The 25,834-nt window shown below is 42.5% G+C and overlaps 1 protein-coding gene across 3 annotated transcripts; it reads right to left on the minus strand.

The window, feature by feature from the left end:
* Nucleotides 1-2,772: 2,772 nt before the first annotated feature.
* Nucleotides 2,773-24,344, minus strand: LOC103175525 (transcription factor MafG). Of its 3 annotated transcripts, none has more exons than XM_042342590.1 (3): nt 24,285-24,344; nt 8,964-9,027; nt 2,773-4,164 (listed from the first exon to the last, which is right to left on the minus strand). In XM_042342590.1, exons 2-3 carry the CDS (start codon nt 8,997-8,999, stop codon nt 3,712-3,714), a joined length of 489 nt encoding a protein of 162 aa, XP_042198524.1. In that variant the 5' UTR covers nt 9,000-9,027; nt 24,285-24,344; the 3' UTR covers nt 2,773-3,711. The 3 variants fall into 3 exon arrangements, with proteins under 3 accessions (XP_042198524.1, XP_042198525.1, XP_007886801.1); XM_042342591.1 differs by lacking the exon at nt 24,285-24,344 and adding an exon at nt 23,287-23,360; XM_007888610.2 differs by lacking the exon at nt 24,285-24,344 and adding an exon at nt 21,467-21,567.
* Between the last annotated feature and the right edge of the window lie 1,490 nt (nt 24,345-25,834).

A 25,834-nucleotide genomic window follows, 5' to 3' on the forward strand; every position in this document is an offset into this window, starting at 1 on the left:
GGTTTATATGCGGATCGGAACAAGTCCTATGTTTGTTTATTTTGGGAAGGGAATATAAACTTAACATTTGGTTCAATGTAATTACACGTTTTGCACAGTGAGTGAACATCAGAAACTTTTTTATTTTAAGAATTTGAAAGCATATTTCAGAGTTTCAAAGGCTTCTCGAATCAGGCGGTTGGTTTTGTATTACAGCAAAGAGCGCTGCTGTTAAACACAAAATAAAACTGAAGACTGTTAAGCATTTGTTTAATTGCTCAACGCTGGACTACAATGATTCCACATTCTTTCGATATGCTCGTTGCCGGAAGACTCAACTCCAACTTAATTTCTAATACCCATAAATTGCTGTGTCTAAATGTGGCCACTAAAAAAAANTATAACCACTCACAACACAGCTTAAGCATTATTCAAGACATCTAAACATGGCACCAGAACTGAGCAAAGGGCAGGCAACTCTCAGCATCAGACAACCAACACCGCAAACTGCAGTCTTTACCATATGTACCCAATCATGGGGCTTTTCATTTATAAAGTCAGAAAATACCGTTCTAGGATAACAACCAATGCTAACCTATTTGCATTTTGGTTTTTAGTAGGAATCCTACACGATTCATACAAAAATCGAAAAGTCAATAGCAATGATCAACTACAGGAAGAGCTTTAAAATTTCTACAGAATTTATTATTTTATTGGTGAGGATTCTGACAGTAGTTTTGGTAAAAGAGGAGGTGAATGGGTTGAGCTGAGATGCTGAGGGCAATTTGCACTGCCCTTCATGGCACAGATACAAATCATTTTTGATCAATAAAAAAATTATTTTCTTACCAAGCGAAAACTGTCTGCAATTACAATATCTTAAATTTGATGGAAGTGTGTGAGAAACCAAGTCAGCCTGCAGTTGAGCTAAATTTAGTTTAGATTTTCAGACCAAACTGCAAGCATTAAACAGGTAACAATGCACATTGGGCAACATCAAGGCGAGCTCAGCAATAGAGCTCCATATGATATTTAGTCAATACTACACTGGACACTGTTTATTTCTAAATTTCCGAACCATAATACTTTTTACTGGATAAGATGCTATCCCCAAATTTTAAAAGAATCCATCTCTTTGACCATGTAAGCTTGCACACAAAAAAAAATACAACGTTCAGAAACTCAAAAATAAATGACGCTTCGGGAGATTGGCAATTTTCGAAGAAAACAAAAAGTTTAAGCAGCCTCGGAAAATGATTAAAAACAAATATTTGGTGGTACGTTTTTCTTGTTTTTGATGCATCAAAAACAAGTACAGGTGTGAAGGGGTTAATATCAGAAGTTGCAGAAACTTCCGACATTCTTGGTTTGGTCAAGATACTTCAGAAATTCAAACTGCCGATGAAACTTGTATTTCACACACCTTCTTGGGATTTTTTTGATTTCACATGTGTGGCAAATGAAGTCGAAGTATAGAAAAAATACGTACAACATATAACCCATTGTGTTCACACATACACAAACATACTTACACACACACACACACACAAATAAATACAGAACTAACAACTGTAAAATAACACTAATCTGCATATTAACACATCACAGATACATCACCCGGATCCAAATAACACGCCGATTCACTGGAAAGCTAATCAATTTCAATAAGCCACTCTAGAAACATCTGTAAAAGCTATCAAACAATTTTTTTGTGTAGTTTTTGTTATATAAATATTTATGATAATCTGTGTACTTATAAAAATTAAACTCGAATACCCTTACATGTTGACAAAGATACTTTGTATACATACACTAAAGAGGAACTTTTACTATCAAAGATTCTCTGAATAAATTTTCATTCATATGGTTAATCAGCCCCTTCTACTCACACGTATCAAATCACTTGCGCTTCAAATGCAGCTGTAAACTTTGTGTTTTTTTTAAATAAAAAACTATTTTTAATAGGGAATAGGAAAGTAGCAGCAAATTCCAGTTACTGGCAATGAAACATGAAATCTCAAATCCAAGTCCTGAACATCCACTTAAGTCGTTAAGATCATTTTGCCTTAAAATGCAGCATCGCCTAGAACTGTGCAAAATTATGAAAATCCAGTCATAATTTGGAAGTCAGTTTTTTTTAAGTCCTGCAGAGAGGCAATTTAAATCCAAATTTAAGAATTCTCAGAGTTCTGTAAAAATCTTACATTTTGGGACTTCAAGAATAAGACTGTGTGGAAATTCAGACCTCCGACTTTCAACAGCCAGCAAAGAATAAACTGATTCTAGTCAGTAAAGGTGAGTCTTTTGAGCACACTCTTCCCCCACCCAATATGATTTATTCTGTATGTGTGTTAACCCCACAGATTCAATGGGTTTTGAAAATTAAAAAAAAAGAAACAATATCGACCAAAAAAGAATCAGCATTGCCTGTAATCTTGAGAGTTCATTCCCTTAACGATTTTAGGATAAAACTTTTTTTGCCCCTTCCAGGGAGAATAAACCAATAAAGTTTGAAAAAAAAATCACACCAGTCTTTTCTGAACATTATTATTTGTGTGTTGCGTTGGTGTGTAGGTTGGGGGTGAGCTGGGATCTCAAAAGTCACCAGTTAATAATAATAATAATCCTTGCATTTGATTTTGCACCTTATCACGTCATTGAGACGTCTCAAAGCGCTTCACAGAATATACTGTAAAGTGAATTGACTGTATATTTTGTGGGCGAAACGTGGCAGCCAATTGCGCACAGCAGTGTCCCACAAACAGCAGGGGATTGAGTGATGATAAATTATTAATATTCGATTAGGGATTATTACCAGTTCTGGAGTATCGAAGGCAGCATTAGGAATGCAACAGTGAAATAAGATTGCAATTTTTTTTGAAGTTATTCAAAATAAAAAGTATTTTGAAGGCTGCAACATTCGGTCACCTTCTCAAGTCAGCTCCCAGGAGATGTCAGTGTGCTGAAGGAGGTTACAATAATTGTGCTTCTTCCCTTTCTCACTGGATTTATGCACAGCCTTTAATTTAAAATGCCTGTAGTCACAGACATTTGATTTCTTGTTATGTAGTTTTATATATTTATATATATACATATATATATATATAGAAATAAAAGGACAAATCACACCATTCTAAATTTGTACTAGAAAATTTGTGGAGAAAGACCCATTGGTATGTGAATAGAAAGGAATACTTAACCATATGAACAGGTCATTTGAACTACCTTACTCCATGGTGATACGGTACACCGTGTTCAGATGTGCATGAGTATGAGAGGCTGTTACATTGGTCGGCGCTCAAAAGGTTAGCCACAAGGTTTCCACCCCAAATAAAACCTCTCTTTTAACTTACATTTCTGCTTGAATAGAAAACTCAAAAGTTAAAACACAGACATTTACAGTAGATTCTGTAGAAACCGGGGAAAGGTGAGGGGTTTGGGTAGAAATAATAATAACCTTAACTTCAAGTACCCAGTCATCTAAAGTCTTGGCTTCCATAACACTCAACTTATGTTGAACTAGGTTAAGTGTTTTCATGAGCCCTTTGCTCGTTTCTTACATTTAGTTGCTGTGTTTTCCAAAGTGCTTTTAGTATTTGAATTTTGGGGGAAACAAACCAAAAGAAAAAAAAAGAAAATAATAGCCTTGTGCCTAACCTCACGAACTGACCAGTTTTTAAACCACAAACTGGGTTTCGACTCTAGCCAGTGTTCGTTCTACAGCAGTAAGTACTAAGATCTTGCATCCGTCTTGGATTTTACTATCGTGATGACGCTAGTGGTAGCCACTTTGCCCGGCATAATGGGGCCCATAGCGGAGGAGATGGGTCCCCTGACTGGCATGACGGGTCCCCTGGCTACGGTCCGGGCGAAGCTTTGCAAGGCCTCGTACTTGGAACGCAGGGCGTCCAGCTCCAATTTCATGCTGGCGTTCTCGGAGGCCAACTTCTCCACCTCTTGCTGCAGGTCGGCTTTCTGCTTCTCCAGCTCCTCCTTCTGAGTGACCCTCTTGACCCGGCAGCTGGCTGCGTAGCCGCGGTTCTTGAGCGTCCGGCGTCGCTGCTTCAGCCGGATGATCTCCTCCTTGGACAGGCCGCGAAGGTGTTGGTTCAGTTCTCGCACAGACATGGACACCAGCTCCTGGTCAGTGAGACTGGCTCCATTCTCACCCGGCTCCCGCTTCACCTGGGGATGAACCATAAGGGTCATCATTAAGGACTCAGCTGTATACAATAATGGCAATAATAATCCTTGCATTTGATAGAGCCTTAGCACTTCATTGATACAAAAAAAAAGTCACTACGCTTTATAGTATATTCTGTGAAGCGTTTTGAGACGTCTCGAAGACGTGATAAGGCGCTATATCAAATGCAAGGATTATTATTACTATTATTATTATTGAGACATCTCAAAGCGCTTCACAGAATATACTGAAAGTGTAGCGGCTGTATATTTGGTGGGCGAAACACGGCAGTCAACTGCACGCACCACTGTCCGACAAAACATTTTAATGGAAAAGGTTTGATCTTTCCTCTGCACCGCAAACTGCCAAGTCACAGTTGTTATGTTTCTATATTAACACTCTAAAAACAGTTTGTACACAGGATTTGCTTTTTCGGAAAGGCATGGGTGGGTTAGAAGCAAACTGAAATCTTCTACCAAATTCGAGGAACCAAATTCCCTAAAATACACACAGCAGAAAATTCCTGAGTCACATCATTTCAAAGCCTTATTTTAGCTGTAATCTCAACGGATTAGTGGAGCGACTTATTTTTCAAAATTATTTTTAGCAAGCACGCCAATAGCGTTTCCGAGAAATTACATTTGGGATATTCTTCCAGGACAATTCTGCCAACTAGGAATAGCGTTTTATAGTTAGCACTTCTCATTAGATTCCAAAAATCTTTAATAAAACCGGGTTCTTAATGAACGGTCGGACTAACGTACTGTATTGGAGGCATCGTTAATAATACAGTATTTACTTAGCTTAGCGTGGGCCTCTAGGGATAGTAGCCTGCTACTGCAACAAGACACAAAACAAAATAGAGTCAAATACATAACAAAATATTTCACCCACAAAATATACAGTCAATGCACTTTACAGTATATTCTATGGAGCACTTTAAGACGCCTTAAAGACGCGACTGGACTCTGTATCAAATGCAGTATTATTATATTACTACAACCTTAGCCCTTCGTCGTTTTGACCAGTTAAATTTTCTTGTGGCTCTGACTGACTGGAGAAACTGTACATTGACTCTCGCAATCAACCAACCTCCCTCCTCCGCTCGGGCAAAATAAACAAACATCAGCTCGGAGGAACAAAGCTCGTGGTTTTTTTAATGAAAAAACGACTGCCTGTGGGACACTGCTATACGCAATTGGCTGCCACATTTTGTCCACAAATATACAGTCAATTCACTTTACAGTCTATTCTGTGAAGCGCTTTGGGACGTCCTCCTGACGTGAAAAGCGCTATATCAAATGCAAGGATTATTATTATTATTATCAGTATATGTGATGATTATGGAAATGTAACAGTTAGCTTCTTTGAGCGTTTCAATGGATTTTCACTTTGGGATAGATCATGAAAAGGGTCCATCGTATAAAACTGTGTTAAAATGCAATCAGCTCCCATGCATTCCTGATAATAAAGAGCCTTTCAATTTCCAAATCAACCAATAGAAGGCAGAACAGGCAACAGAGAGAAGCGTGAAAGGACTTCAAAGCCTCAAAGAGCAAGTTAAATTGTGACGTTGTTCCAGTCTCCCTCTCTGTGAACTGCAGGTTAAATAAAAATGTTCAAAACAAGCCAAAATAAATAATTCGAAACAAGTCCCACTTGGTACCTGCAGCAAATTAGACTGGAACAGATACCTATAAAAAGCAAGAGTTTGGGGATTTCCCCAAAGCGGCGTCAATTTAGCAAATTTTGTTTTTAAGCACAATGCAATTTTAATAGGAAGTGTCTAGATCCATTCATTTCACACACAAGGACCATTGCTTTTTGATCAGCAACTATGATTAGTTAGAAGGCAAAGAAGGAATCGATTGCATTTGGGGTAAATTCCAAAATGTTGGTTCAAAACTTTGAGGAGGTTGCCTCAGGTTTCCATAACGTCCCATCAGTTACTGTGTGGGAAACCTGGCTACGATTCTGCCAACTCAGGATAAGGTTTTGTAATTAGTACTTATTATTAGAATCTTTAATAATACAGGGTTCTTAATAAGCTGTCAGACTAATGCACTGTATTGCAGGCAATGCTAATAATAGTTTTCACAAGTATTATACTATATATAATAATCCTTGCATTTAGCGCCTAATCATGTCTTTGAGACGTCTCAAAGCGCTTCACAGAATATACTATAAAGTGAATTGACTGTATGTTGTGTGGGCGAAATTGTATTGGAGGCAATGCTAATACAGTATGAGCAAGGTACTTCAAAACAAAGACAGTCAACCTTGGTTTAACGTCTTACAAAGGGTGGCATCTCCAACAATGCAGAGCACCCCCCCGTACTCTTTTGGAGCGTCAGCCAAGCCTGCGACATTTAAACAATGAGCACTCCCAAATGAATCACAACGTGCGACTCAATGATGAAGCTGTAAGTGGAATATATGCAGCCTCCTCCGCGAGTTGTACGAATGCTTCAGCCAGAGGGAGTTTAATTTTGGGAACTGGGATCTATTTTAGGATTGGGAGGGAGATTATCCAGTTCTGTCAATGGGTCACTGAGTTCACTTGGTCAACGAGAGATGCCAGCTACGCGGAATCCAGAGAGGTGGCAGTGGTCGGTGACTCGGTTACAAGAGGTGCAAGTTTAGGATCGCATAAAGATCAAGAGGATCAGAGGCTTTTTGGGGGGGGGGGGAAAAACCCATAAAGAGTCGTTAAGAAGTCGACAGCCCTACCAAGAGCTGTCGTTGGAGCAGAATCGCCAGCCTGAGTCTGTGCAACTCAATCAGCCTGGCTCAGTCGATTGTACTCTCTGCTCCGAGTCAGGAAGTTGTGGGTTCAAGCGGCACATTGAGACTTTGAACTCGTAGTCTAGGCTGACACTCCAATGGAGTACTGGGGTTGCGCTGCATTGTTGGAGGTGGCACCCTTATATGAGACGTTAAACTGATGTTGTCTGCCTGGTCAGATGCATGATAAGGATCCCATGGCACTATTCAAAAAGAGAAGGGAGTTTTTCCCTCTCCTGGCCAACAATCCCCTAAATGAAACTGATCATTCACTTCGTGGTTTCTCTTGGACCATGGCATAAGGCCACCTCTCCCCCACCTCCCCGGCTCAGAGTCAGGCTCCGCCACTGTTAAGCGCTCTGAGACGCTACCCTGCATGGAGGGCGCTATATAAATGCAAGTTGTTGTTGTCGTATGGTTGTTTTCAAGACATTGCTCTGAGCAAATTGGCTGCATGTTTGCTCACAAAACAGTTACTGAAATTTACAGTAAATCTTGAAGCACTTTGAGACTTCCTTCCGAGGCATTTGGCCCACAAAGAAACGTCCTTTATTTGTGGGTAAAAAAGAAGCCACGAACGAGAAGACTGTTTGCTCCCGAATTAACCATCAACAGGTTTAAGTTCAGTAGATTTGTGGAAAGCGAAAAACAATTCAGCTGGGACTGACTAACCAGATTCTGTATCTGGTTTATGTCAGTCACACCAGTGGGAATACTGTGCAGGAATGTTTATTGATGTAAACTATTTTGTTTTAAAAATTGGATTTGATAAGAGCGCCTATAACTTCAAGTCACTCAAAGCATTTTTCAGGTAACTGTTGCTTACAACACCTTACATATATAGAGCATCTTTCACAGAGGGAAGACATCTCAAAGTGCTTCACACAACTGACTGAGCTGTGGGAAGCAGGGATAAGAGAAGATGGCTGAAAGAGTAACGAATACAATAGGTTTCAAAGATTGTGTATTTGTAGACAAACAATTGGAAGTTACCCTTGCTCTTGATGTTCAGAACACTGAATGTTAATGGTTAGGGCAGAACCTGTTTAGCAAGTCTTACAATGTGACGGGGCAGTAATGTTCCCATCTGCTGAATTCTCTCGCTGAATTTCCTGAACAGTATCAGAGGTCGAAGACCAGGCTCGATGGGTGAGATCGCAGCAGGCTTTGTCCCACTGAACTTCTTTAGTACAGTATTAAGGACCAAGATCCCTGTCCAGGTGCAACAGAACTTTTTCTACAATTAGTTGCGGAGTCTGGGCTTCAACTTGTCGGATCGAAGAATCCACAATGCCTTGCGGTTAAACAGCGGAACAGCAACTGGTTGTTTTAAAAAAAAGTTCCCATTTTAAAATCGGGTGACGCGACCTTGAATTGCTTCAGAACTCGACCGACATATACCCAAATCCTCTTGGCCACCGAAACTTCAGTGAATGTCAAAAATAAACACATCAGTCATTTCTACCATTTCCACAACTTGTGCCACAATAGCTCAGAATGAGAAAAATTAGACATTTGATATACTCCGATGTTAAGATAGGGGAAGCTTTTTTTTTCCATATCCGAGAAGTTCTGTGGCACAAAGCCAGTTGCAGTCTTGCCCATCGAGACTGGTCTTCAATCAATTCTACAAAATTTCCAGGTCAGTATTAGACAGGGTACTGTCTGACTGTCAAACAGTAACGATCAACTTCCCTGGCACTGATCCTAAAGAGCACGGATAGTTTCCAAAATACTGTACTGGCAAACATTCTGTTTTACTTCCCTTACTTCAGCTGTTTTACAGCAGATTCAAGCACTGAATGGAAATGAATGCCATGTGCACCATTTCTCTCTGTGTAGCAGCTGATGACAAATTTGACAAGCCATGGTTTTGGTCTCTTCTTGAATCACCTGTAACATCTTTTGTACGAAAAGAACATCTCAAAGCACTTGACAAAATGACTAATTCATTGAATGTTATGTAGGCAAACCAGGCAGCTAACTTGCAGAGGGTTTAAAGAAATGTTCACTCTACCTTTAAGGCTTTGCTTCCCTTGTTAGGAGTCGTCATACCACGGCAAACTCTCTGTCACGCAAACCTGCGGGAAGAAAAAAAATCTTAAATATTTTCATCATACTCCGATGGCAAGTTGCTGGCTGGAGACTGAAATCATTGTAAAGTGCATTGTCCACCTTTATCAGTATGAAGGACAGAACCAGAGAATCACAGAGAGGAAAACAAATGTTTAACCTTTCGCCCCACAAAAATATAGTCAATTCACTTTACAATGTATTCTGTGAAGTGCTTTGAGACATCTCAACGACTTGATAAGGCCCTATATCAAATGTAAAGTATTATTATAATCTGTGATAGTATAAATTTACAACTAATTACAACCAGTGGTGTGAAGATATTTCCCTCCCACTCCACAATTATTCCCAGGAATACTGTTCTTTGAATTAAGATATGGTCTTGAGCCAATAACGTCTCTGGATGGTTTGTGTGCTATTGCGTATACTGTATTCTATAGCAACAAAAAAAACTCTGGCTCCATATTCAATACTCTCTGCATTGGTACCAATTCTTCAAAATGTGGCAGAGGATTTTTTTCCCCCCAGATATCCTGTGTGAATTCTTTGCTCTTTTTAAAAAAAAAACACTGGCACTGTTTTATAAGCATTCGTCCTGGAATGTAACTTACAGCAGCAGATACAACTGAAAACTCGACAGCTATTTGAGAGAAAAAAAATACTTGTGCAACATTTATTCAAATTCACAATTGTCACGGGAAGTGTTCAAAACACTTTTGGTAATGCAGGAAGTGCTCACTTCAATGCCGATCACGCATACTTTTACCCCTTTTTTTAAAAAAAAAATTGAAAACAAAAGTTAAAAACAAGATAAGCCTCACTGGTAAGAATAAAAGCTCAACATCTCACTTACACAGATAAAAGCCCAAAGAAGAAACCGTTTGAACATGCCCAGAGGCGGGTCAGGACCAACACTCAATGTACGGCATGGATCCCCTACCTCTTAAACCTCACAAAACCTCAAGATGCTTCCCAAACGGTGGCTGAAAAACGATACTCATGATGACTCAGCACATCCGAATACAATGCCTACGAGCCGATTACACCCCGGATATCACCAGGAGATCTGCAATGTCAAACCTGCATCTCGCTTCTTTTTCCAGACACTCCCAGAAACATTCATTTCTGTCCACCCACGTAGTTTATTGTGGGCGTCAGCCGAGCTGAGTTAGTGGCACGCGTGGGACACAAGAATCAGGGTTCAAGTCAGGTAGGACAGCTTTGGACTTCGCTGTGAATAACTCTACACGCAATAAACACTAAAATTACTAAGTTATTGTGCAATGGGGAGGCGGGCAGGCAGCTTTAAAACTAACCAACCTGTTGCTTTCTTCTCGCCAAAACAATGAAATGCCATCAATTCAGTCTTGCGGTAAACCGGCTTACATCAAGCTGAACATCAATACATTCAGAGGTTCGGAAATCACAGGCCTTGCTGATTCAAGCTCTACCGATTTTTTCTTCCCTGAAACCCTTACGGTGGCATTTACGCAGCAGACAAGGGTGAGGGAAAATGTGCTGTGTTGGAACGGCTGCCGTTTGTGCCCCAGTTTTGAAGAGACACATACAGTACAGCAACACAGAGCAATGTAGCATTGCAAAGGTCCTTAGAACCCAGTAAAAAATAGCACTTGCTCCAAACCAATCCTGGGAACCTGGTTACACGATGCAGAGCCACAGAGCCAAAAATCTGGCAGCTTCAACGACGGCGGTAATGGAAAATATGAACTACATGTAAATAGTTTTTTTTTAAATAAAAAGTAAAGGAACAATTTCTTCTCAAGTCATGGGTCAAAACTCCCACTCACCAGGAGCATTTGGTACTAAAAATAAACAGCTATTCAATCAATTGCAAAAGACGTGTGGATATATTCCAAGCCCACGTAGCGCAGCTTTGCAGTTATTGTGCAAGGCAATATCAAAGCAGGCTTCTTGTGCTTCTCTCTTTGGAAAGATTATTAATAATGCCTTGGTCCGTTTGTATGTGCCTCTGTGCATTCTTAGGTGCTGTGGGCAGTATGATACCCAGCGCTGTGCATTCTAGCTGCGGGCGATGAAACAAATGCAGTTTGGTGATGCAAAATTGCAAATGTAAGATTGAAACAGTGGTTTTGTGCGTGTGGTTGAAACCTGGCTAAGGGGGGGGAGCCATATGGGGGGCTTCATTTTGGTGGGTGATCAAGTCATTACGATAAGAGCACCTTTAAATAGGAATGGAACTAGGAAAGTGTGAACCAGGTCACACAAGACGTCTTCGGCAGCGATCAAAATAGCCCTTGTCCACCTGTCCAGGGCAACAGAAATAAATAGTGGCAAGGGCAATACTACTATCACTCATCCTTACTATTGTTAAAGACAAGTACTGTTGACACACATGCGAATGAGGATTAGATTCCTCAAAGGCATCTGATGCTATGTGTTCATTCAGACTTGAATGACGTAGAGAACCAGGTCAGAACAGGTCTATCACGTTTTCATTATCTTACAGGAAAATCTTTTAACACAACAACAAACAAAAAAAAACTCTTTCCTCACACCCCTCCAAAATCAAAGCGATAGTATTGACATTTGGCAACACTGGAAAAATATAACTTGGCGCAACTGGGATTAACTGGTCTTTTGTGATTTAACTTGTGCTCCAAGTAAGTAATCGAGACTGTGGCATCACACATCATTCTCAGAATGCTGAGAGCTGCTCTGAAATGATTTCCTATTCGCATTCTCGGCAACTGACATCCATTCAGTTTCATGTAGGTCAAGGAGAACGGAACTGGGACAACTGCTTTCTGTCTAGTCGCAGATACACGCAAAGAGGTCAGGGGCTGAGCAACGCTGCTTCTTCTGAGCAGTGCTGTTTCTTATATTCCTCTCTCGCTCACTGTCTTCCCCTCCCACTCTCCCTCCCATTTCGTGTTTAATCTCAGCTCTCCTGACACCAAAGACTCACAGGTTTCGATTCCTAACGTACTTCCTTTATATACCACTTTTGTGGGGAATTAGGACATGCTTCTCAATTGAAGTTTACTTAAAGCAACGCTGTTTAAAGGTTAATAATTGTCTGAAAAGCATAACTAAAATCCACATTCAATCCACTTTATATCCACTTCCATATATTCTGTGAAGCGCTTTGAGACGTCTCAACGATGTGATAAGGCGCTATATCAGATGCAAGGATTATTATTAACTAACGCAGCTTTTGACCATCATTTTCAGAACCTGCGGCATTGGCTGTGGATATCTTCGGTGCATGAAATCATATGAAAAGTTCCAGAATGTCGAAATAGAAAGTAAACACCAGTGAATGAAGTCGAGTACTTTGGCTTAGTAGTTTGAATATGCAATTTGTTAAAACTAGGGCGTTGCAGGTTGAAGAGTGGGTCAAGGTGTTTTCAGTTTTGTAAGTCCATGGAAAGTATTTCGGCAGATCCCAGTCTACCTTTCACAAAGCCCTACAAAGACTACACGCACTCTACAATAATGACTTCTATCCAATTTTGGACAATAATGCACAGATTCCTGACACTTTACAGATGGGGCGGGGGGTGGGGGGGAGAGATACAATTGAGCTCATCTCCAACCGAGTTCAAATCCAAATCAGGACAATGATATGGATATTAACAGTAAAGCGAGAAAATCTTTCCTTCCTCTTAAAACAGCTCAGAAAACTTGAAGCCGTGAACAAGGATAAACATAGGTATTGGCCCAAACTATCCGTTTGTAGACATTCTAATGACTTGGACAAAGTAAGGCGTTGTTGTACATCACACTGGTAAGGAAGTCCAGGAAGAACAACAATTTGCATTTATATAGCGACCCCTTCACGCGGGATAGCGTCCGTGAGCGCTTGATTTAAATAAGAAGTCCCTACAATGCCCATATTCTCAATTATTAACGTGAAACAGCTCTGCAGGTAGGTAATTAACAACCAAAATGAGTTGCATTTATATAACACCCCTCACACAGAGTAGCGGCCCAGAGAAACAATTTCTATTCGTTTAATCCCCTCCATAAAGCTGGGCTATAATAAGTTATGTGCAGAGTTCGACAGAACAAGACTTGCATGCCTATAAACTTGGAAATGAAGCCAGGATGGTGTCTCTGATCAAAATAGTCAACTCGTGGTTAATTTGTTTTAAAAGAGTACTCCAAACTGAAATGCAATACTAATTTTGTTGTTGTTGCTGCTCGGAACAGTGACAAAAAACAGTATTTTTCCCTCGGAATGAGCAAGCGGTTCTCCAAAATGAGTTTTTAAGAATTCTCACCATGTCGAGACTTCCCGCAATAAACTAGTGCACGGACACTGCCGCAGTCTAAACTGTAACTTGCCATGTGTGACTGCAGGGTGATAAGATTCAGCCTCAGATTTATTGGCTTCCTACGCTCTCGTGATGAGAGCTTCAATCGTCATTGCATCCTAATGGACCAGAGAAAATATTCCCAGGAACCAGACAAGTGCTCTTGACAAATGGTCGCATCTTTGTTTTGGTTCAAGTTACGATGGGACTATTAAGGTCGTTATCCATTAACATTAAATACCAGAGTGCTTGCTTAAAGAATGCTGAATATCTTTATTAAAAAACACTTAAGTTCAAGTGACCAGGACGCCAAATGCAATCATCATGGCGTGATCTGCTGTCAGTACAACAAAATATTCACTGTATTCACATGCAGGGTCTGTGCCCATGACTAAACTCTCTTACAAAGAGTTTCCCCCAAATCTTCTCTCATTCCTTGGCGCTGGGAGTTCATCAGCAAACTGGATTGCTTGTTGGACTCAACCTTATCTACCCCAAAACAGAGGACGTGTCGCTCACCTAGAGCTCCCGGGCAAATACAAACTGGTGTGTGTGCGCACACAGATGGGCTTCGATTACCTAAGAATAATCCAAACTCCCCCCAACCCCTGCCCCAACCAAGCTCTCAGCCTGATACAGGGTGATTTTTAAAAGAAATTGTACTATCATATTTATACGCTTCACACAGCAGTTACTTCGAAGCGTTATGAAAGGCATCTTGGTTCCAAAAGAAACATTGATGAATACCATCACCAGAACTCTCTTCTCTTTGGTGAAACAGCCTCGCAAAATATGCTCGTTCATGGTGGACGTTAGTTACACAACAGGCAGACAGGAGCTCAGGTTTAATGTTCATCCGACAGGCAACACCTGAATATCTTTATACACCTGACTGTGCTGTGTTGGGAGGTCAGCCTAGATTAGGACCTTAAATCCCAAGGGTAGGGTGGGTATCAAACCCACAACCTCTGAATCCAGAGGCGAGTGCGACTGACAGTCAAACTGACACATCAAACTGGAAAAAAAATGCAATGAGAGAAGACGAATGCTGCTTAATGCCACTAAATGTTATCTACATAGTGTGGAGGGAAAAAAAAGCAAGCTGTTGACCCATTTTCTGCTGATCAAGATATTTTTGTGGTTTTTACAGTTAGCATAAGGAGAGAGAGAGAGAGAGAGGGACTACCAAGATTAGCACAGCTTTAAGTGAGGGAAAAAGTGTATTTTAGTCACCAACAAAATGCAACACGTTAATTTTAACCAACAGCTTGAGACTATAATAATCATGAAGAAATATAGAGTTACTGTACAGTTATCTGATAGCCTAAGTGACTGCCAACAGCTTACAGTAGATCTCAGAGGAAACAAGTTTCCTGCACACCTGAACCCACTATTCCTGCACAAAGCACTTCTGATATTTCAAAGAGAAGTTGCCTCTTGCCCCTCGCACACCAACTTGCCAATTACGTAGCGCCCTCACGCAAGGTAGAGTCCCGGAGTGCTTGACAGTGGCGGAGCCTGATGCCGAGCCAGAGGGCAAGTTACCTATGCACGGGCGACGAGGAAGGTCTTCAGGTGCAACCTGAAAATGGGGGAATAAGGGGCAAGGCAGAGGGACAGAGGAAGAGTTTTCCAGAGCTTCGGGGCGCAGCGGCTAAATTTCTTTGTTTCCTCAAAGGGCTTGAGAGCAGGTTCAATCGTTTCTCATGACCCAATTCTGAAATGCATCTTGGCACCCTGGGAAAACAACAGGAACCAAAGGAAGCAGCGCTAGCCAGTCGAGCTGATTCACCTATTCTGTGGAGTCACAACACACAAAACAGCCCATCAACTTCTACACCCGGTGTTCACTCTCCACAAGGAAGATCTCAAAAGGTCTGCTTAATCCTTGTACCTTTCAGAAGTCCTCGTTTTTTAATCCACGTATCTCTGCACTTTCCTTTTAAAACGCTCAACTTCCCTTTTATCAGCTCTGCCTCAATGACCGTTTGTGGCAGAGAATTCTACATGACCTCTGTGTAAAGGGCCGTTTCCTCACATCTCTCCTTTATCTGTGAACACCTTGAATGCGGCTCGTTTTACTGACTCACCAATCAGTGGAAATCATCCGTTACAATCTATCCCCACTCTCGCAACCGGTCCTAATCTTGATGATCTCTGTGTGAAGTCCAACCCTTAGCTTCTCAACTCCGGTGAAGAAAAAGTCTTAACTTCTCAAGTCTGGCTTAATCATCAATCTCAGTAATATCCAAGAGAAATTCCACACTTGCCGGATGGAAGCCAATATACAACAACAAGTTACATTTTTATAGCTCCTTTCACGTCAGGAGGACGTCCCAAGGTGTTGGACAGTCAGGAATCCGCACATGAGCAGGAGGGGTGGTGAGTGGGGAGGGTATGGGGTAGATGGTGGCCAAAGGCACGGTCAAAGAAGAGGGTCTTGAAGGAGGCAAGGGAGGGGGCGAGGCGGAGGGACTGTGGGAGTTCGAGAGGGTGGGGCAGAGAGACCTGAATGTACAGAATTCTAAACACCCGACATTGCTCAGTTCCAAACATCGTTTGGTCTGTTGACAGCCAACTGTACATGGCAGTGTCCATTCAATTGCAAAATCACAATGAATCAATAACTGCACCAGTGTATCACGTTCCTAATTTGCTGTTCCATCACTATACAAACATATCCCATCTTCTCCATGGCAGCATGGCTATGAAAATCTGTGGCCATGTATGTCACAGTCTGGGCTAACACTCCAGCATGGTACCAGGGAAGGTCTTGCCCTTGGGATGAGATGTGAAGCCGAGGTCCAGTGTTCTTCCAGTGAATGTTAATACATTCATAATATTCAAACAGTGAAGTGGAAACGGTTCTCCCAGGGTCCTACTGGCCAATGATCATCCAGATAAATTGTCATTTACCCTCAGAGATGTTGTTGGTGGGACCTTGTCATGCATCCTTGACAGCAATTACCGTAAAGCACTTTGAGATGTTCCAACGAGATAAGATGCTATAAAAACCCAAGCTTCCTTTCTTTTAAAACCATGGGCCATTCCAAATCTAACGCCGTCTTCCCCTTCAGAGTGGATTTAAATAGATTTTTATTTCTCGACCCACCCTATCTGGAGGGTAGGCTTCTGACCCCTGCAGCGATTTGAATAATGAACAGTCAAGTAAGAGGGGGGGGAGGGAGGGGAGTGGGGGGGGAAGTGGGGGGCGGAATGAAAAATGATACCTTTGCAAAAATAGTTTCTGGATTAAACAGAACTAAGTTCTGCGGAACTGAATGATCATATTTTCCAAAAATAATCGTGCCTTCCGGGTTAGGGGGAACAAAATCATTTGCAGAATGCAGCACTACCCCACTGAAGTAACTCACTTGCTTTACAAACTTCAAATTGCCCCGTCCTGAGGTGGATCTCCATCCCATTCACTTTACGGTATATTCTGTGAAGCGCTCTGAGCCAGCTCGAAGCCGTGATAAGGCACTTTATCAAATGCAAGGATTATGATTCATGGGCAACTGCTTCCCCCACATTCACGAGACTCCAAATGGCCCACAGGCAGAGAGAGGGGTAAAACCCACAGCAGCACCAACCAGTGCAGTCTCATACACCCTTCAAAACGGTGTTAAACGGTGTAGGGTCCTGTAGCTCAGTGGTTAGAGCACTCGCTTTGCAAGCGAGAGACCTGAGTTGAGCTAATAACAATCTTTTCAATCCATGACTGTTTGTGGGACATTGCTTGCTTTAGGCTGCCGCGTTCGCCCACAAATATACCAATTCACACAGTGTGTTCTGTGAAGCGCTTTGGGACGTCCTCCCGACGTGAAAAGCGCTATATCAAATGCAAGGATTATTATTATTATTATATGATTAGGGTAGATGCGGACTGAGATGAACAAGTAATAATCTTTAGTTTTAATACAATTCACAGGTAATTGGGATCAAACTGGGGAGGACGAGTCTGCAGGGTTATGGGGAGAGAGCGGGAGTGTGGGATTGACTTGGATAGCTCTTTTCAAAGAGCCGGCACAGATACAATGGGCCGAATGGCCTCTTTCTGTGCTGTACAATTCTATGAAATGCAACTACTGTGCTTCGTGGAGTCCTGTAGCTCAGTGGTTAGAGCACTCGCTTTGCAAGCGAGATTGAGCTCAGGCTCAATTCCAGACAGTGCGAAACCTTGGGCAAGTTTCCTTACTCCACACAGAGCCTAATAATAATCCCTCCGAAAAAACAAAACAATAATAAATTGGTCATTTTCAATCTACGACGGTTTGTGGGACACTGCTGTGCGCAATTGGCTGCCGCGTTCGCCCACAAATATACAGTCAATTCACTTTACAGTGTGTTCTGTGAAGCGCTTTGGGACGTCCTCCCGACGTGAAAAGCGCTATATCAAATGCAAGGATTATTATTATTATTATTTGTAGGCAAATACGGCAGCTAATTTGCACAAGGCAAGTCCCATAGACATCTACAACCCAAGTAAATCTTTTAACCTGGTGGATTGTTGGCCAGGACCCTGGGAGAAACTCTTTTCTCTTCTCCAATTGTGTGGATACACTAATTTCGTTTAAAAAAAACTCAAATTATCTGCTCACGCAATTCTTCTCTTACGCCTAAAAAAAGCTTCCATTTTTACTGCACGATTTGGAATCAATTTCAGCTCCCAGATATTCTCAAGTGTACCTCGATCCTCAAGTCAATCACTGAAATAGGAATGTGGCTTAGAGCTGAAAAAAAACTTTTGTTTTCAAATGATTCCCACAAGCATGTACTGAAACATTTGGCCATTTTGCAGGATGGGGCGGGATGAGGATATAAATACGCTCTCTGGGGTAGAGTTTATGGAGTATTATTTAAAGAATCGGATAAACAAGAGTCAGTTCAGGCAAAACCAGACGGCTGGGAGCATCCTCAGGAACAGCGTGAGAGTGAAAAAGATAGCAGCCGTGAAAGCTGCATGTGCAAGAAAAATAAAAGGCAAATAAAGATGAAATGAAGTTCAACAGCTTGAAGAGAAGCCCCCACTAGGAATAGCTTTGCCAGCTCACGTCTCGTGAGCTCACGGGCAGCAACCTGTAGGTGAGGAATGATGTTTTCTACAAGACAATGCATCCTTCAAAACAACTAACTGAACAAGCATCTGCTTTGGAATAATTTTAAAGGGTAGGGTAGGTGCAGAGTGAGATGAAGGAGTGATAATCTTTGCACTCGATATTGCGTTGAAGAGTTCCAATGCAATTCACAGACGACTGGGATCAAATGCAGTCACTGTGCTTCTGTAGGCAAATACGGCAGCTAATTTTATGTTTCACATCGAGCTTGGTTTTGAGTAAGTGGAAGAGATACAAGGATGGGTCTGGACGTCTAATGAGCCATCTCAACGTGAAATGTGAAAACAGTGGTAGCATCTGCACAGCTGTTACAGAATGTCGCTCAGCCCAAATATGCATCGCCTCAAGCCAGTCACTATCTGCTGCAGTTCAGGAAGGAAGGAAGCAACAAGCGGGGAAGGGAGCGTTGGGTTTGTATGTACAAAGATGGAATTTAAGTCACAACATCGAGAATTTTTTTTCAATATCAGACAGGGAAAACTTCAGTCCAGTGGACCCACCAGTACCTATACTCCACCTATAAACCTATAAAGCACAGATCCTGGTATGTATATGGGTTTTGGAAAGGCTACACGTTATGGTTATAGCATCCATGCCATGATATTCTTCTTTGGGAGGAGGTAAGCCGAGCTGAACTAGCTCCAAGGCAACATGTTCGGCAACAGAATGTCGGATTCGAGTCAGCCCGCTGTGGCGGTCTCGGTAGTCTGGTTCCTGACTCAGGCGGGTCCGCAGTACTGCAGGGCACGGCTGATGATAGCACAGCCAGTCTGGCTCGTCGGCATGAAATGGAATGGCAGACCAATCACTGGGCGCAGGGAATCCTCAGCGCCTGTCAATCCTGCAAGCCAAAGCCCTAACGGGTGAGGTGGTTCTAGCCGGACAAGCAGCGGAAGAGTTTGCCAGACAGCGCCATCAATGCGGGTTTAGCGGCTTGGACTCCAGCAGTACACACTTTAGGGTCCTCAAGCCTTGGCTCTTGCCAACCTGCGCCTGATACTCTCCGGAATTAGATGAGCAGGATGCATCCCTCCAGGGAGAGAGTGCGCATTCGATTCCAGCAATCTGTCTCTGGAATTTCTATGTGTAGGTGGGATGCATGGAATTCTCAGTTTGGTCTTAAGCCATGATGATGGGTTTCTGTATGTGTCAGACGCCTGGCTGACCCCCAAAAATTGACAAAATTGTATTCTCTCAACGCCAGTTCACAACATCAGTGAAACAGGATTAAAAACAAAGAGCCACTATGGCCCAATAAAATAGCAAAACAAACTCGACAGACCAAATAGCCTACTCCAGTTCCTACCTTCCTGTTGATACAGATCTTACTGGGTACAACACAGAGCTGCAGGAATGATGGCCGGAACATGCTCTTCCAAATACACAGTCACTACAGTTTGCAGTAAAATCCTACGAAGCACTGTGAGACATCTCGACGTCGTGATAAGGCGCTACATCAAATGCAAGGATTACTTACTGTTGTTATACACACAGCAGCCCACCCCCACAATAAATGATGCCACACTTTCTTTGCAGTTTCCGCCGTTTCAAAAATGCTAAGCGCACTGCCTGAGCAAAAAATAGAACATGTTATGATCCGAACTGTAATCAAAGCTTTGTAAAAAAAAATTGCGAAGTTCATGCCAGTAACTTTATATGGGGCAAGCGCAGCCAAAACATTTTTTCTGAAGCATGTAACAAGTTGTGGCGTTGAATTAATAATTCTACTTTTTTTTTTGTACATAAAAGGCTTCTTTTTGCAAAGGAAGCGTTCGAAGGGTTGCGGGTGTGTGATAAATCACTGGCGGGTGGCTCGCCATGAAACACCAAATCTGGAATGTTTGAACAAGTTTGAAGTATTCTCTCTGCTGCTCGAAGCTGGTAAAAGTGCAATTTAGCTGCCAAGTTAATAGTCCCTAAATGTTGCCAAATGCAGATGAGTCAGCATCGAATACCAAGGCATTTTATTGTAGACGACCACTCTCTTTTGCCAAAAGGCATTTGGGAAAAGCTATAATTCACAACATGGAGTGGATCAATTGAAAGCCTAGCAGTTAAAGGATATCAGCAAAATTCAGATTAATTGCAGCCATTAACTCTTTCCTCATTGGGAATTTTTTTTAAATAAAGGAAACGCACACTGAAGTCTTTTCGCAAACATACGGCACTTACTATAACACCGAGAATTCATACGGACCAGCAACCAAACACAAATGTGAGGTGACGTTATCAGAACAGGTAACAACAACAACAAACAACATTTGTACAGCGCGTTTCACGTCGTGAGGACGTCCCAAGTAAATCTGCTGACAGCAACACAATTGATGAGATTATATATATATTATATATATATAAATCTCCTTGCATCTAGTCATAAGGTTGTGCGTTGAAGCCCTGAGTCAGGCGATTTCAGCCCAGACTCACGAGGTGAAAGTGCTGATGGAGGTTCCACCTTTCAACGAGACATTAAACCGTTCAAAAGTCTGTCTTTTCAGGCGGATGCTAAAAGATCCAATGGCACTATTGAAAAAGTAAAAGCCAATTTCCCTCGGTATCCTGGCCAGCTAGCCTCCAAAAATTGTTCATTCACCTAACGGCTGAATGGTGAGATAACAACAACTTGCATTCAGATAGGGCGCTTTACCCCGGACGGGGTCTCAGAGCGATTAAAAGACCACCACTCGGAGGAGCTTCAAGGTGATCAGAAGTCACAAAAATGCAAGTTTTTTTTTCTGTTTCTCAGCGATTTAAAGTCCACCCACTTTCAATTGGCATGCGTGTAACCACTTTTGGATACTCTTAAACGCGGTGACGGGTTTCCTCACACATTAAGACATCGGGCACTTAGAATTCATATGGACCAGCAACCAAAAACAAATGTGAGGTGACGTTATCACCACCCCCCCTCCCACCACCCCACCCACCAAACAACCCCCCCCCCCCCGCCACAAATAACCCTTTTAAGATGCATCACGACAGACCACCTCCCCATCTGGCTGGATACCTAAGCGTAAATGTATATAGAAGCTTACCTAAGATAAACAACTGCCCTCTTGCAATACTTCCTCAGCAGGAATGAGCTGAACCTGCCAGCAGAGAGAGAAGTACAACGCAGAGTAGGGTGGCCCTGATGAGTCAACACCTCTCACGTACACCTGTGAGTGCATTCTTCGTACAGCAGGACGGTACACAGCTATGAGCATTTACAGTCGTCCCTACCTTCCTGTACAATGCCAGACTTTGGACCTACAGCAATCACTTAGCAACTGCACTGCAACGAATACACAAATAACACTCTCCCATTACGGTCTCTATACACTCCATTGTGCTACCGCGAAAGCACGGGACCCCAAAGGTGACTCATTTGAATCCCACCCCATCCTATCCAACCCCATCCCTGAGCATGTACACTCCCTTTTTTTAAAAAAAAAAGAAGCAAAACAAGTATCTACAGTATACATCTACAGTATCTCTCCACGACTCAACAGTACAATATATAAAGTCATGCGTCCACTGCCTGGACTTTTAAATCAACAAGTCTATTGCGCAGACGCTCTACATTCACAGAAATTTACCAGTCTGATACCTGGTTAAGATTGTCTATAAAACTCTCGATACGTCTAACAAAATATTTCTGGAATGAGGTTGGAGGTGGGGAGTGGGGAAGCAAAAAAGTCACGCTCCACTTGTTCAAAATGTTTCGGTTGAAAAATATGGATATATATGTATAGTTTTTAAAAACAAGAAAAATCCTTCCATTCCCTCAAAACTCACAATTTCAAATTACTGCCCACTTATCAAAGGCAGAGTGTGCTGGAGTAAAAAATATCAAAGCTCGTTGTCAAATGCAGATCCAAGCTTAACCACATGAACATACTCACACATTAATAGAAATATGATCACATTGCATTCAACTGAATAAACCAGTTCCATTTGATCCATTACACTAGTGTAAAAGCCCGCTGCCAGATGGTGTGACCTGAGTCAGCAGGAACCCAAGCACACAACAAACACACACAGGGGGATGTTCACGCAAACGCAATCGTATTCCCGACACACCGGTCCACCCCATTAAAAGCGGTCCCACTCTCCGTACCGAACGACCAGTGCGGTGAAGCAGGGGTGGGGGGGGTGTGGGAGAGGGTGGGGGCCTGACACAGAAGCGATGCCCCCATTTCACATTCCATTGCAAGGCTATGGCATGGTTCTCTGTCATGCTGATGGAGCTGTTTTCTCTCTCTGATTTGACTGACTGACTGTCTGTTATGTGTGTGTCTCTCCATTGCTCTAACCTGGTTGCCTACCCTTGCTGATAGAGCTGTTCTCCCTCTCTCCAGACACACATGCATGTATGTGTCTCCTCTCTCTCTCTCTATATATATATGTATATGTGTGTGTCCCTGCGTATATGTGTCTCCATTGCAATACCCAGTGCCCAGGATGCCTGCCTGACTCAGGCTTGGTGTGTGTGACCCAGCATGATGAGTCAGCAGCTTTCCCACTCTCTCCCTTACACACACACACACAGAGACACATACAGACAGACTCAGAGAAACACACACACACACACACATGCAGAGAGACACACACAGACAGACACATAGATACACACACACACACACACACACAGAGAGACAGACAGACACACACATTGACACACACAGATAACACAGCCAGACAGTCATACAGTGACAAGAGAGACAGATAGACACACACACACACAGACACACACACACACACAGACAGACACACACACACAGACAGACAGAGACACACACAGATACACAGACAGACAGAGACACACAGACACACACACAGAGACACACAGACAGACGGACACATTTGCACTTACACACTCAGCAAAACATCGACCAACCCCCTTTTTCCCTTTTTTTTCCCCCTCTTCCCTCTCTCTTTGCATTTTCCGCTCCGTTTAAATACACATATATATATATATACATTAAAAAAACTTAAAAAACAGCAGGAAAAAAAAACACAGGAGAGAGAGACAGAGGGAGAGACAGAGGGGAAGGGAGAGGTAGGGAGGGAGACAGAGAGAGAGGGACAGAGGGAGGGAAGGAGGGAGAGAGACAGAGAGGGGGAAGGAGGGAGAGACAGAGGGAGGGAAGGAGGGAGAGACAGAGGGAGGGGGAGAGACAGAGGGAGGGAGGGAGGAGGAGAGGGAAGGAGGGAGAGAGGGAGGGAGGGAGAGAGACAGAGGGAGGGAAGGAGGGAGAGACAGAGGGAGGGAAGGAGGCAGAGACAGAGGGAGGGAGGGAGAGAGACAGAGAGAGGGAAGGAGGGAGGGAAGGAAGGAGGGAGAGAGACAGAGGGAGGGAGGGAGAGAGACAGAGGGAGGGAGGGAGGGAGAGAGACAGAGGGAGGGAGGGAGAGAGACAGAGGGAGGGAGGGAGAGAGACAGAGGGAGGGAGGGAGAGAGACAGAGGGAGGGAGGGAGAGAGACAGAGGGAGGGAGGAGGAGAGAGACAGAGGGAGGGAGGGAGAGAGAGAGAGGGAGGGAGGGAGAGAGACGGAGGGAGGGAGGGAGAGAGACGGAGGGAGGGAGGGAGAGAGACAGAGGGAGGGAGGGAGGGAGGGAGGGAGAGAGACAGAGGGAGAGAGACAGAGGGAGAGACAGAGAAGGAGGGAGAGACAGAGGGAGAGAGACAGAGGGAGAGAGGGAGGGAGGGAGAGAGACAGAGGGAGGGAGAGAGACAGAGGGAGAGAGACAGAGGGAGAGAGGGAGAGAGACAGAGGGAGGGAAGGAGGGAGAGAGACAGAGGGAGAGAGAGAGAGATAGACAGAGGAAGGGAAGGAGATAAAAATATATCAATGATGACCCAGACTCACCGACTCCCCGGGTCGCTTCCCCCTTTTTACAACGGCGGCGGGTGGGGTGTGGGGCAGGACTCGGTGTGTGGGGTAGTGGGTGTGTGTGTGTGTGAGGGGGGTGTGAGGGGGGGAGGGGTGAGGTGAGGGGGGGGGCTTCCTTTCCTGAGGGGGTGGGGGGGGGGGGAGGTGTCGGTGGTGAAGTTAACGGTATATCTCCGATGTATGTGAAGATATAAATTCCCCTCTTCCCGTTTCGGAAGAAAAATGAAGGAATTTCCCCCCAAAAAACCCCGCGGTCGGTGTTCGCGCGGAGGCCGAGGCCGAGGGCCGCGGACGTCATATGATGTTTTGTCACGTGGCTTCATTCATGAAGCTCTACGCAACCGAACAGACTCTTAAAGGCGCAGCCGCTCACCCGCCGACCCCACGGTGGGGGGGCACTGTCGGCGTTGTTTTACTTGTCGTCGTCGTTGTTGTTGTTGTTGTTGTTGTTGTTCTTGTTCTTGTTGTCGTTGTTGTTATTTCTTCTTGTCGTTATTTCTTCTTCTCGTTACTATTTCTTCTTATGATTTCTTATTATCGTTCTTATTTCTTCTTATTTATTATTGCTATTATTTCTTATTATTCCTTCTTCTTGTTACTATTTCTTGTTATTTATTATTATTATTTGTTGTTATTATTTCTTATTGTTATTATCTCTCATTATTTCTTCTTCCTGTTATTATTTCTTCTTCTTGTTATTATTTCTTGTTATTTATTATTTGTTGTTATTATTTCTTATTATTTCTTATTGTTATTATTTCTTATTATTTCTTATTATTTCTTATTATTATTTATTATTATTTATTATTATTTCTTATTATTATTTATTATTATTTCTTATTATTTCTTCTTATTGTTATTTCTTATTATTTGTTATTGTTATTATTTCTTCTTATTATTTATTATTGTTATTATTTTGTTATTATTTCTTCTTATTGTTATTATTTCTTCTTATTTATTATTATTGTTCTTATTTCTTCTTATTATTGTTCTTATTTTTTCTTATTATTATTTATTATTATCGGGATCCGTTACTGTGAAGCGCTCTGAGACGCCGTCCGGCGTGGAGAGCACTATACAAATCCAAGTTGTTATTATTATTTCTTATTATTATTTCTTATTATTATTATTTATTATTATGTATTATTATGATTACTTATTACAATTTATTATTATTGTTGTTATTATTCATCACTATTCATTATTATTCTTTTTTTTGTGGTTGGGAGAAACTCCCTCCCCCCACTCCCCCAACTCACTGACTGACTGACTGACTGACTTACTTAAAGTCAATTCACTTAATAATAATAATCCTTGCATTTGTTGGAGCAATTTTCACGTCTTCTAGATATCTCGAAGCGCTTCACAGAATGTACGAAAAAGTGAAATGACTGTATATTTGTGGGCGAAATGCAGCAGCCAATTGTGCACAGCAGTGTCCCCACAAAACAGTTGTGGATTGAAGCGACCAAATTATTATTGGGTTTTTTCTTGAGGGAATCGAACCCAGGTCTCTCGCTTGCTGG

This window comes from Callorhinchus milii, unplaced genomic scaffold, assembly GCF_018977255.1.
Source record: "Callorhinchus milii isolate IMCB2004 unplaced genomic scaffold, IMCB_Cmil_1.0 Scaffold20, whole genome shotgun sequence".
Classification (NCBI taxonomy): domain Eukaryota; kingdom Metazoa; phylum Chordata; class Chondrichthyes; order Chimaeriformes; family Callorhinchidae; genus Callorhinchus; species Callorhinchus milii.